At 32.0% G+C, this 14,371-nt stretch overlaps 2 protein-coding genes across 2 annotated transcripts in view; one reads left to right on the forward strand and one right to left on the reverse strand.

The window, feature by feature from the left end:
- Positions 1-3,878: 3,878 nt before the first annotated feature.
- The window catches only part of Cdc16 (cell division cycle protein 16), a 29,200-nt gene continuing 18,707 nt past the window's right edge, over positions 3,879-14,371 (forward strand). The window contains exons 1-2 of the mRNA XM_067280296.1: positions 3,879-4,055; positions 10,940-10,994. Of these exons, the coding sequence (XP_067136397.1) occupies positions 3,960-4,055; positions 10,940-10,994 (151 nt within the window). The 5' untranslated portion in view covers positions 3,879-3,959. The remainder of the gene's footprint in view (positions 4,056-10,939; positions 10,995-14,371) is intronic.
- On the reverse strand, positions 6,850-8,757 carry LOC136983568 (uncharacterized). The gene is made up of 3 exons (XM_067280364.1): positions 8,623-8,757; positions 8,475-8,547; positions 6,850-7,341 (listed from the first exon to the last, which is right to left on the reverse strand). The coding sequence occupies exon 3, from the start codon at positions 7,330-7,332 to the stop codon at positions 6,850-6,852; it is 483 nt and encodes a 160-aa protein (XP_067136465.1). The 5' UTR covers positions 7,333-7,341; positions 8,475-8,547; positions 8,623-8,757.

Here is a 14,371-nt window from a genome sequence, read left to right on the forward strand (position 1 = left end):
TAATAATAAATAATCAATTTATGAAAGATATTACAGATATATTAGTTTCAACGCTTTTATATACAGTACATATGATTTTTATTTTCTAACCATACTATCAAACAATACATTTAGGGGTTTTGGTTGCAAGGTTATCTGCATTTGCCATTGTGTGATAGTGTTTTGTATTCTTAACAAATTCAAAAAACATGCCATGAATAAAGGTTAGGCTATTAGAAAACTGTTCTGCAAGTAACAAAGAAAAAATAATAATTCAGAGAACTCAACGATAAATATTTTTGAATTAATTATACGTCATATTTGTTTAAGAGTAAGATCAATAATTTAAATACATGCAATTGTTTCTAATAGAAGAAAAATAGTAACATATTTAAGCTTATGATTTAATATAATTTTAGTCAGTGGCAATTAAAATTATTTTAAAATTAATTTTACTCTTGTAGTAGTTTATAAAAAGTCATTGAATAGATTTAATGAATAATCCAAATGACAAAATTGTGAATTAAAGTTACAGTTATGCTTCAACAGTTTAGTTAGACTGAAGGAAAAAACTAATAGAAAAATGTAAGAACATACAAAAATAAATAAACTTATATTTATTTATATACAATAAATTATATTAACTTGTTTATTAATATTATTATTAAATTAAAATTCATAGATTATATTTTAAAAAATCAATTAATTATTTTTATTAAGTCATTAGATTTAATTATATTATAATACATAAAGTTATATTTAGTTTTTAATGTAGAACTGTAATGATGAGTGAATTCATCAATCTAAAAATTCTGTAGTATTATCATTATTTCCACATAAACTATACTAATGATACTAATTAGTTTCGCCAAAGGAACTTCTTTGTTGTGATACATACACCTGTAAACAGGTATAATAACAGATACATTTTAACAATATATATATATATATTTTAATGAAAAATAATTTTCAATAAAAACTATAAATAAATATGTAAAAGATAAGATATAATTTAATATTAGTAAAATTATCAGCCCTCAGACGTGACAGATGAATTGGATTTTAATGATTCGAAGTCGTTCGAGAGCTTTAAAAAAGCAGAGAGTATAGGTATGTGTTATCATGATATCTAACACATATTTAGGGTGCTACTTAAAAATTTCGTCATAGATTAAGTTCAAAGTAATTCCCTAAAGCCTGGTAGTCTTGCACAACTGATAGTGTTTATAAGGCGTGTACCACTAATGCAGTTTGGGAGTGGCTCAAAAAATTTCTTATTGCATTATCTAAGTGAAAGAATGTGAATATACTTCCCTTAATTATTTCTTTAAACTGACATTTAAAAGATAAACATAAACAATGCATTGTGTATTTATGAATTACTCAAATTGTTTCGAAAATATTACGTTGTAATATTAATAAAATTATATAAGATATTATTGAAGCCATCTAACGTAACGTATTTTACGTTGTTGCTAGTATTTTGTATATAAAGTGACGAAGAAAATTATCTTACAATTACAGAAAAAATTCAATCGAAGAATCGATATACAAAATTTCCTTAAATTTGATACGAATTACTGAATTAAGTAAAGGAAAAAATGGCTGATAATTAATCTAAAAGCCTTAGGCTAGTCTAGAATCTATATCGATTTCATATTAAAAGGAGAAAATTATATATTGTTTCTGTATTAAAATATGTAAAACAAAGCCCAGAAAAATGTACATGAAAATATGAGAAAATTTGGCCTAATATAATATACATGTGTAAATCAGAAACGACATAATAGGAAACAATATAAGAATAAATTTATTGTTCGAAAGTCCTTGCAGTTTTCTTAATAATGAGTGTTAATTTAAGATTTTGGTTTAAGGCCTTTACAAATTATCATGTATTATCAACAGATAAAGAAATATAAATTATAACATCGTAGTAATAAATTCTCTTAATTATCAAAATTTTTGTTTGAAATTAGAGGAAAAGGTAATAGAAGAAATTACAAAAATTATACAGGCAGCACGATATAATGGGCAAAGGAAACAATTTGTAAACCTGTAAAATTAATCTCAAGGATAAGGCGGTTCACGAAATGAGATAGCAGTTTATTCCATAAAGTATTCCTGTTTAATTTTGAAATTTCGAGCAAATGCTAAGATATTTTTTATCGTTATAACCATGAAATTTCAAATTCATTTATTATAATGCATGCAATATATTGTGAAATTTTATCTTTTAAACTCCGCCATGTTGACACTGAGGGTATTTTTAGCAAGTCTCTCCAAGCCACAATGGGGTGCCAAAATATCCGGACGGACCTCACCGAAAAATTTCTAGAGATTTTCGATACGTCCCGACTCGATCCCAGGTTCTCCAAAGAGGTAACCTATCACCTTAACCGCTCGGCCATCCGGCCCGCTGAGATTTTATCGTTATGAAAAAGAACGTAGGTCTATAGCCTATACATTAAAGTAAGGATAAGAAATAGTACAATAAATATCGATTCGTACGGTTTTTGAATATTAAAAATTATAAATTAGTTTCAAAGATATGCCATAGATTTTTCGATATGGATTTGATGAAAACGAACACGTCTACCGCTTTATTCTATCACACGTCGAGATTAAATTTAACTGTTATATTCTACAATGTTTAGTATGGAAATGGCCATAGTAAATGATTTTTAAAGAATCCGTCGCAGAGTCATAAGTTACCTAGTAAATAGCGAAGTTGAGGCCGGCGTTTTAAACGCGAAAACGTGTACGTCGGACATTCAGCGCCGCTTTCTTGTAAGTCTAGAAGTTTGACAATGGTGTTTGGAAAGTCAGTGGAATCATGCTCGCCATTCCAAACGCCATTGTCAAACTTCTAGGCTTACAAGAAAGCGGCGTTGAACGTCCCGACGTACTTGTTTCCGCGTTTAAAACTTCGGCCTCAACCAGTGGCGTAGCGTAGTGGGGGCGGCAGGGGCGGCCCGCCCCGGGCGGCACTTTTAGGGGGCGGCAAAATTTCACAATAAATAATAATATCTTGTGAAAATACCTAAATAAGGGGACGGCGAAATTTTCCTCCGCCCCGGGCGGCTGACACCCACGCTACGCCACTGGCCTCAACCTCGCTAATACTGACGGCCGGATGGCCGAGCGGTAAAGGTGGCAGCCTACCGCTCTGGGGGACCCGGGATCGAATCCGAGCGGGTCGAATAATCCCCAGGAATTTTTCGGGGGGTGGTCCGTTCGGATATGTCGGGCCCCGTCCCTCACCACCCGGTCGCCCCATTGTGGGCCTGGCCGAACCCATAATGGGCCTACTAAAAGAGGCCCTCTTAGTGCCCACAGGGCGGAAAGAGTTAAAAAGAAAAAATAAAAAGAAAAAAAAACCTCGCTAATAAGTCAATAAAATGACCGCGAAAGCGACTTAAATTCGGGTTGCCATTACGAAGATTAGAGATCGAATAGTGAATGCTTGGATTTTTATCAGCGCTTCGGAACCTTGACTGAGGAGGAGGCGGCGGCTCCCGTAGTATTCCGTGTTCCGTGACTGTTGCTGGATCTGATTGGAGAAGTTGCGACTGCCCCTATGCATCTCCGTTCTTCTTGGACAGTCATACGACCCAGGCGGAAAAAGCATCCCAGCTGCCGTTCTAGGATGTGAGTTCGAATCAGGTCATAAATTTCCATGGATGGGTTGACCCAGATATGTCGGACCCAGTCCAGTCGGACCCACAAAGAGGCGCTTACAATGCATTCAACAATCTAACGAAAATAACCGAAACAATTTTTATAATTCATTTTATATTAAAATAAATATATATATATTTAAATTATAATTTTAAATTTAAATAAATATAAATAAATAAATATATTTAATTAAACTATGTGTCGTAGCGCCATCTGTTGAGTTAATACGATGTTAATTTGAAAAATGGCGTGTGTGATTGACAATGAGTTCAAAACCTAATTTATATAGATTCGACCGTTAAATGGCGGATATGTTAGAATCGACAATGCCAGTTAATCATTCGACGCAAATACTTTTAGAGAAATTAAGGAAATTAGTTAGGAAATACATCGATAAGGTAATCTGCTTCTTTATACGTGTATGAACATATGTCTTTTATTCTTAGACACGTGCTAAATTCTTTCTTCATTCCTCGTTCTCAATAATTGAAAAAAAATTTAAATTATAAATGTACAATTCGAAAATTAATATCAAACGCGTTGATAATGAATAATTCTTTTTCAATCTAATTTATTTAACACCTAAATATGGACCAGTTTCCTTTACAAAGGCCTCCCTGGAGGTGTCTCACTTCGGCAGATCGCCCACGTGTCGTGTCCCATACGAATAAAACCTTAATTCTTTGTCGTGTAAATACCGACGAATTCGACAATATTTGAAAACACCGTAATTGAAATACTGAACTGTGTCTTGTTACTTGAGATGTGTGCCTTTTGGGAACACCAAACTCGAGTGTCAATTGGATACTCGATTTTAATGGCTGGTGTGGGTTGTGTGTCAGAGTCTGTCTCTTGCTACCTTCCGTTTTTGTTGTGGTCCAGACCAAATCTATGATGGCCTTTTAGTTATGAGACAGAGAGAGTTAACAAAAAAAAAAGAGGAGAAATATAAAATTTAATAGAGTGATTTAAACTGATAAAATAACGTCAAGAAATGTATTTTAAATATATAGTAGTTTCGGTTAATGTTACCTATGGTAGCGAACGTGGGGGCTCGTCTCTGAAACAGTGGGGACGCACGTTCTAACCTAACCTAACCTAACCTAACCTATTCTAATACATTACCATAATTATTTCCAACCAAATTATTAGAATAGGTTAGGTTAAGTTAGAACGTGCGTCCCCACTGTTTCAGAGATGAGCCACCATGTTCGCTACCATAGGTAACATTAACTGTAGTTTCTTGTTATATTGAACTTCTTTATATTGTTCGTTCGGATATGTTGTGCTTTTTTTTTGGTCTTCCAAAAGTGCTTTAACCAGCAATTTTTTAAAAATTGGTTGTTATTAAATTTCTATCGGCAAAGAACTATTACTTTATCGCCTTGAAACTAACATTGTACAAAATGCATCCTGCAGAGAAGTAAGTTGGCAAGATCAAAACTACACAAAACAAGTGAATAGATAGATTGGTTATATGGTGACACCTGATATATTGCTCATTTAGTTTAGTTCCTTGTTATATCATGCACATTGGGAGACTGTATTGTGTTTGTTTCAAAAGGAAGATGAATACATTGAAAAAAAAATAAAATTTAAGTTTTTCAATTTGTTTAATCAAGAAAATGTTTAGAGATGAGTATGTATAATGATATATTATGAAAGAATAGTAAGAATTGGTCATTTAATATACATAGATTTATAAGAAAAGAATTGAATGGAAAATGTGTTTTACTTTTAAGTGTATTTTTATTGATAGAGAAAATTATAATAATAATCAATTATTAAAATTGTTGAATTAAAAATTTTAATGATTTATGATTTATAGTAATATATCTATTATATGTTTATGTAATAGAGACCTTAACAATTCATGGGATACTGCTTAATTGGTCTCTGTTCTGATGATGATAAACATTGCGTTCAATGGTTGACTATAATTGATTTTCTGTGATGCTTCTCACTTTCACTGTGATATTGTCTCTCAAGACTGCCTTCAATAAATTGCACTTTTTACATATTTCCACAATCAAAAATTACATAGATTAAGATCTAGAGAACTAGATGACCAGATGGTGGGAAATACACAATCAATAATGCAGTGAAATGATGTCAGGTTTGATACATGGAGGCACTCCATTTTCCATATAAGTAGTTGACTCATATTATTGTTACTGGTACAAAAAAGTATTGACTGTCTCTCAGTATCTCTGGTCCATTGCAGAACTTATCATAGGCCCATTGGGACCAACTTCTTTGAAGAAAGATTCGAGGATATGTGTCATTGTTAATCTACACCAGTCTCTAAAGACCGCCACACACGTTCAGGAAATCCTTTGAGGAATAACTGTGCAGGCCTGGCCTTGAGGAAATTCAGAATTTCCTGTCGCCCACATACGAGGAGGATAATCTCTCAGTTAAATTGTTTTATTGCCCTGTAAACAAAAGCTCTCTCCCCGATTTTAAAAGTCGGTGTTGTCATTTTATTGCACTTAGAAGGGTTCGATTCGTGGAAACAGTGCACGTGTTCAAATCAAACTGCCACTTTGTATTCTTTCAATTTGTCGTTCGACATCCGTTTGGTTTCTCCTGTATAAATCTTTTTTACATTATCGCAAGTACAATTTAATCTCTCAGTTCGTCAGTCGGCCATGGCATCTGATGACGACGTACTGGCTATTTTTGGGTGCTTATTGGCAACGAATTCTATTAAAACTCGCAAGAAAAAACATGTGCGTAGGAGTCTATGGTGTAAAGAGTGGCTTAAAAAAAGAGGATCGTATTCTCATGTGAACCTGATCTCAGAATTGAAGTTAGTACCTAAAGATTGACACAACTATTTAAGAAGGGACGAAGAAACGTATTTAAATCTATTATCATTGGTTACACCAATTATAAAAAAACAAGATACTGTAATGCGAGCAGCAATTTCACCACACGAGAGGCTCACGGCGACCGACCTTAAGATATTTGGCAACTGGCAGAAGTTTTGAAGATCTCAAATTTTCAACAGTAATATCACCTCAAGCTCTTGGCTACATCATACCTGAAACATGTGATGCTATTTACAAAGTCATCATAAAGATTATTTAAAGGTAAGAACAAACTTTTCTTTTTAATAGATATTTATTATCATAGCGTACAAAAATGCCAAATTACACATTAACATATACAAATTACATATATTAATTATTAATTAATGTTATCATGATGAATTTGGACGGAAGTGCTGGAAGGGGGACAACTAGTAATACCGAAACCGGTAGAAATTGGTGGATGATAACGAAAAAATTGATGTGGCAAGTGTTGCTGTTCATACACCAATTTATGCGATAAACTTAAAGTTCCCAACTCCGCTTGAAATAAAGTTTCGTTTATTAACTTTTCGGCAATCAGCATTTGTTGCTTTGGGAGTTCAAGCAATTTGATTGCAACATTCTTGCCGAAAATATCGAAACGATCATCTTGAACGTGTGGTTTGTTAAAATGATCTTTCACGGTTAATAAAACTTCGTTTGTCAACGATTCTTGGTCTACTCGACTTCGTTTAGGGGGACGGCTGCGTCGCGTCTGTACTGGTGTATCATCCGAAAGTTCTATTAAATCCTGTGTTGCGATTATTGATGGAGTAATAATATCGTCGCTGCTATGATTCTCCTCCGTTGTATTATCCATAGCGTTATCCTAAAATAACAATTTTATTAATGTAGTAAAGGAAATTGATTATCTTTTAACACGGTTCGTCACACAAAATTAAAAACAGTCAGATATTTATTTATTTATTTTTATTTTTTTGCTTTTTAGTTTCCACGAACAGAAAGAGAATGGATGGATATAGCGAAACTTTTTGAAGAAAAATGGAATTTCCCGCATTGCCTTGGAGCAATGGATGGAAAGCATATCAACATTATTCCTCCAAGTGGAAGTGGATCAGAATTTTATAATTACAAAGGAAGACACAGCATGGTTTTACTGGCTATTGTGGATGCGAAATATCAATTCATCATGTGTGATTTTGGTACCAATGGTAGAGTTTCAGACGGAGGTGTTCTAAAAAACACCAAGCTTTTTGAAAAACTTGAAAACAATAAGTTAAATATTCCTGTTGAAAGTAAAGTCAGAAACAGTAGTAGAAGTATGCCCTATGTATTTGTAGTTGACGATGCCTTTCCTTTGAGGGTAGATATGATGAAACCGTTTAGACAAGGAGATCTAATTTCCAAAGATAGAAAAATATATAATTATCGCGTATCACGAGCAAGACGCATTGTCGAGAATGCGTTTGGTATCTTGGCATCGAGGTTTCGAATATTTCATACGGCAATTAATTTACAACCTCGTAAAATCGAATCAGTTGTGATGGCTACTTGTGTTTTGCACAACTTTTTAATGAAATCGGTGCCAAGTTTTTATTCTCCTCCAGAATGTTTTGATCACGAAAATACTGATGTCGGAACTACTATTTTAGGTTATAACACAGACGACTCAAAAATGACTCGAAATCTGGCTCGAAAAAATCCAGGAAACACAAGTTTTTTAGCAAAAAAAGTGAGAGAAGACTTTATGGATTACTTTGTAAATGAAGGCCAAATTCCGTGGCAATTGAACTTCATTTAAACATTATCAACGTTGTAATTGTAACCAAATATTGTATTGCCATTAAAATAATAAAAATTTTGTACTTTTAACTCAGCATATATACTTAAATGAACAATGACATATTAATTTATTTAACAATATTTATATTTCAATTTTTTTCTTATGACACAAAAGACACAAATATAAGTATTATATTAAAAAAACAAATTTTACAATACCCCAATGTCGATATCATCGTCACTATCTATGTTGGAGCGACTGCTTCGAGGCGTATCTTGGTCATCTAAAAACCTAATTTAAAATACAAACAACTAAATAAATTGCTTAATTTTTCGTCGTATTTTATTGTTAAAAATTTAAGCTTACCTTAATAATTCGAAGTACCACAACTTTGGTTTGTATATATCTTCAGTTCCTGCTCCTGATTTAATTGACGCTTTAATTTTTTTAATTTCTTTTCTGTATGCGCTTCTGATGTTGTTTATTTTTTTACAACGCTTTCTTTATTAGCGTTTGGCTCTATTTCTTTTAGTCTGTAGCGCTAAATAAGATGGTGGTCCTTCTTGGGCAGACTTGTCTTCTATTTGATTTAATCTATTTCTTTTAGTTTTTCAATTAAACGTAAATAAGCAGCTTCTTTCTTGCTTCTATCGTGGTACTCTTTATTTTTTACATGCCAAAGGCATGGTTCGCTCTCGTAAATTTTTAAAAATTCCTCCAAAAATTCACAGGACATTGTTCTCACTACTCAGCGGTCTCAAAACTGAACGACACGACTCCACACACGTTCCGGTCGGCCTGCGCAGTCCAAAACTGTGCAGGAAAATCAAATGGTTTTTCGTTTCTACTCCGGTGGACTGTACAGGCCGCCGAAACTGTACAGTTTTCCCCCACACACGTTCAGGAATTCCTCAAGGTCAGGCCTGCACAGACAGGAGAAACAAAACGGATGTCGAACGACAAATTGAAAGAATACAAAGTGGCAGTTTGATTTGAACACGTGCACTGTTTCCACGAATCGAACCCTTCTAAGTGCAATAAAATGACAACACCGACTTTTAAAATCGGGGAGAGAGCTTTTGTTTACAGGGCAATAAAACAATTTAACTGAGAGATTATCCTCCTCGTATGTGGGCGACAGGAAATTCTGAATTTCCTCAAGGCCAGGCCTGCACAGTTATTCCTCAAAGGATTTCCTGAACGTGTGTGGCGGCCTTAAGAGAGTGCAGTGGAATCTGCTGGAAAAAATGAGGGTTTTCTGTAGCCTGATTTGACAGTTAAAGGTGGATATTTACCGTTCCGCTGAGATGAAAATGTGACTTATTACTTCACGGGATCTTCCAAGGCCATAACATATTCACTTTCATTCTGGCAAGAAAAGTCAATGCAAAGATTAATTGGTTTTCCTTGTTGACAGCAAGCAACTGCTGACCTTATACAAATAACAACTTTCTTAATACCTTTCATGCTGTGCCATAGGACACAGCAACTGCCATGACAGTGCATGTTCACTACTAAATTGCATCTTCAACCAGCGTTGAACTCATACATGTCACATTTCTTGAATCGAGTGATCATTCTTCAGAGTGCTTATAGAGTCAATGGTCTCTGCATAAATTCTTACAATTGTAAAATTTTCAAAGTGCAGCTACAATCATTGTTGTTATTTTTATAAAAGAACTTTAAGAGAAATGGCATGTTTTTGGCAAGGTGATAGCCATCATAGCTGATAAGAATAACATTCATCAGTTATGGCCATTTTTTTAACCCAGATTTGGTTATATTTGGTTTGCTAATATTTGTAGATAATGTTGAATAGTACTTTAAAAACAATCACACTGTATTTTTATTTTGTAACTGTTGTTAAAGTGGTTTTCTTCTTGCCATAATTACAATAAAACAGTAAACAGAATTCTTTGAATTCTCAGATTCAGTATTTTCTAGTGTTTGAAAACTCTTGTAAAAATACACTATATTTAATTAGTTTTTGTTATATTATCAATCTATTTTATCAAAAGTGTTGGAAGTAATATATTTACAATACAGACCTGTTATGAGTATAATAAATTATCTCAATAATATAATACAGTTTGTGTGTGTATATATATTTGGCTTGTTTTTCATTTAATGTTAAGGATGAATTCAATCTTTTGAGGGAAAGGGAAGGTGTAAATTTTAATATAACCTTATAATGAAATTACTTTCAGTTTGAAGTAAAGTTTTTGTACTTAATAGCGAGGTTGAGGCCGAAGTTTTCAATGCGAAAATGTGTACATCATACGTTTGGCGCTGCTTTCCAGTAAGCCTGGAGGTTTGACAATGGTGTTTGGAAAATCAGTGGAATCATGTTCGACATTCCAAAGGCCATTGTCAAACTTCTAGGCTTACAGGAAAGCGATGCCAAACATCCGACATACACATTTTTGCGTTGAAAACTTCGGCCTCAACCATGCTATTATTATTTATATTAAGACTGGTTATAATATTGCTTAACACAGCTTGAAAAATGCTATTATACTAAATATCAGTACTTAATGACTTAAAATCATTTTATAACTGATTTTTTAACTACAGATTTTTAAAAATAATTAGTTTGCAGATATGTTCTATAGTTAATTATATAATTTATTATAAGAAATATACTTTGTTTATTGAAGATAATTAGATTTTATTTTTATTACAGCATCATTATCAAACTGCTTTGTTTTGGGCAGATAAAGTTTCCTCTTTGTCTAATGGTAAGAAAATGTCATATTTTCATTTATGAATTCTGTACAACAGTTGAAATAATGAAAATTTGTTGTTATTATTTTAAATGTTTCATGTAAATTTAAATTAGTTACAATCCAGATTTAACAAAATGTAGTATCATATTTATGAGCAACCTCAAGAATTTCTAGTTTAGACCTATTACTAGTATATAAGTTAACCCCAAACATGTAGTAAATAGATTGTAGACTAGACTTAAAATATTGATACACAATAGCTTGTAGTAAAATATTGATACACAATAGCTTGTAGTGAAATCTTACAATAAAGCTGCACTGCTTTCATTGAGCATTAATTGTAGTACCTTCAATATGTGATATATACAGTATATTGCACATTTCATACAAAATGGAATATGGACAACAAATCTAAATAGATCACTAAAAACCTTTAGTAAGTTATCTTGGTAAGAACTCTGTTGTATATCAGGTTTATCGGAAAACATATTCAAGCTAAAATCAACACCTCCGATTAAAAAATAGCTTACACGGCATAGGATTATGATAGTACTATGATTAGTATATAATAATAGAGCATTGTAATATGCTTTTGCTTATGCTCAGCTTTTAAGAACAATGTATGTTGTGTTACTTTTTATAGAATTTTTATTATTATATTAACATTGAAGTGAACTCACTCAGCAAAATTAAATCACAAACAACCAAACACCTTAAGTTGCTGAGAAAAATTTTAATAAATAACAAACGTTTTCAGCCAAATCTGTTGGCCATCATCAGGTTAAACAAATTCGAATGCAAACACAAAATGGAACAAAAAATTTAAATACAAATAAATAAAATAACGGATAAAATATACATATAAGAAAGTAAAAATTAAATATAAATAACAAAAATATATAAAAAATATGTATAGGTTAAATAATAAACTACACGAAACTCTAATAAATGCAAGAAGTGCATTTATCAATAAATTATACGAAATTCTGACAAATACAAGATATGCAGTGATAACAAAATCAAGGCATTAAATTAAGAGCTATCAAACCTCTTAATTAAATATTTCCATGCCGAAGGCAACCCTTCGGCATCCCTGGCATTAATGCAGGCATTATGTAATCTGCTCTTAAATATTTCAATTTTTTCGGCGCAAAACGCTAAAGTCGGTGATGTACAAATTATTAAGGAATGACAAAGACCGTATTGATAAAGAAAGAATGGCTGGAGTGTACAAAATTCCTTATGAAAACCAAGAACTAGGCATTAATAAAAACTACATTGGAGTTACTAATAGAAGCTTAGGGATCAGATTGAGAGAGCACAAATACAACATCAGCAAAAGATCTAACGCCACAATTCTATCTCAGATGGCACAGGTTGAAGGCTCGGTAGTCAAGTGGGGTGAAGCAGACATCATTAAACCTGTACACTCACCGACTTTAGCGTTTTGCGCCGAAAAAATTGAAATATTTAAGAGCAGATTACATAATGCCTGCATTAATGCCAGGGATGCCGAAGGGTTGCCTTCGGCATGGAAATATTTAATTAAGAGGTTTGATAGCTCTTAATTTAATGCCTTGATTTTGTTATCACTGCATATCTTGTATTTGTCAGAATTTCGTATAATTTATTGATAAATGCACTTCTTGCATTTATTAGAGTTTCGTGTAGTTTATTATTTAACCTATACATATTTTTTATATATTTTTTATATATTTTTGTTATTTATATTTAATTTTTACTTTCTTATATGTATATTTTATCCGTTATTTTATTTATTTGTATTTAAATTTTTTGTTCCATTTTGTGTTTGCATTCGAATTTGTTTAACCTGATGATGGCCAACAGATTTGGCTGAAAACGTTTGTTATTTATTAAAAAATTTTTCTCAGCAACTTAAGGTGTTTGGTTGTTTGTGATTATTATATTAATTGCTATGTTATATAAATTAAATAATTCCACCAAACATGAGTTTTAATTGGAAATATTTCTGGTGTCCTGTTGGAGTAAGGATCTCTTCGTAAGTGGCAGTGTCCAGCAACTACAGATGGAAAAAATCTTTGTACATGCTTTCAGCTCACAAGTGTTCTCTGTCCAGAGAACCTTATGAACCAGAAGCATGTTGTTTACAAATTGGCAGCGAGATGACATGAAATGCTTGCTATAGAAAAACAGTTTTTTACATTGTATTACCGAAACTTCTTATAGGCAAAAGACACAATATTTATAAGAAATGTCACTAGTTCAGTGAATTTCACCATTTGTACCGTGAGATAAAAGACAATCGAGCTTTTCTTCTTCAGAAACGTGAGCAATAAAAGCAGTGATCAAACTATCTACTTAGCTGCTTACCACACACTTATATAGAAGCATCATCTGGTGGTCACTGTATGCTAAATGCAGTTAATCTGGACACACACAATTGCTTGCATCTGTTTTTCTGCTCCGCTTGGTAGTTTGTTCATGTCCACGGATGCTTCCACGAAGGAACATACTTTTATGGTAAATGGTACAGTCATTGTTATGAATGCTACTCAACTTGTTGGCATTCTGTGACAGAAGTTTACATTTTAAACACATAAGTTATGTAGAGAATTTTTCCATGCTTAAAAAGTTGACTTATAGGACAGCATATATGATGGTGATAATCTTTTTATTTCGAAAATTGTATTGAAACAAAAATTTTCAATTACAATTGTTATTCAAATAAAATTATTTACAATAAATATACTGATATGGATACTATACCAAAATTAATAAATTAAAATAAACTTAAATTATCTTATAACATTAATAGAAAAGTTGAAAACCAGTATATAAAAAGTAATTTTTAAAGTAACATATTTTCAAATGTCCAACAACTGTTAAAGCAAACTACTTATATTTTAGTTGTGTAAAAAGAATAGTCGTAATGAATAACCCATTAATTTCAAGTTTGTTTTTTATACAGTTTAATTAAATTAAATTTAAAGCTATTGGATAATGATTTAATATAGTAATTTATAAAAACACACTTTATATTATTATTATTATTTGAGACGATAATTAAGATTGTGTGATATAAAGATATAATAGGATAAAGTCGGTCATTTGAAATTATAATTTTTTACGGATTATGAAGTTGAAGGAATACATTTTAAATTATAAATTTCAGTATAATCTAACAGTATTAAACTTGAACTATAATAATTCCAAGTATGAAAAGTTGTTTAATTAAAAGCCTATGATTCTGATTAAACAACTTATTATATATTTATTATTATTTATTAGGTATTTTAAATTTGTCTTGGAATTTAAAAATAATTAAACTGTTTTCAGTATTTTAAAGTTAGAATATTATTTTATTTTTTTATTGTTTATAAACATACTTAATAATACATTATTTTTAG

This window comes from Centruroides vittatus, unplaced genomic scaffold (genome assembly GCF_030686945.1).
Source record: "Centruroides vittatus isolate TY-2023 unplaced genomic scaffold, ASM3068694v2 contig_12, whole genome shotgun sequence".
NCBI classification, from domain to species: Eukaryota; Metazoa; Arthropoda; class Arachnida; order Scorpiones; family Buthidae; genus Centruroides; species Centruroides vittatus.

What these genes read in the sequence shown, in the direction of transcription:
- LOC136983568 (XM_067280364.1), bottom strand. Translation starts at nt 7,332, where the DNA reads ATGGATAATACAACGGAGGAGAATCATAGCAGCGACGATATTATTACT.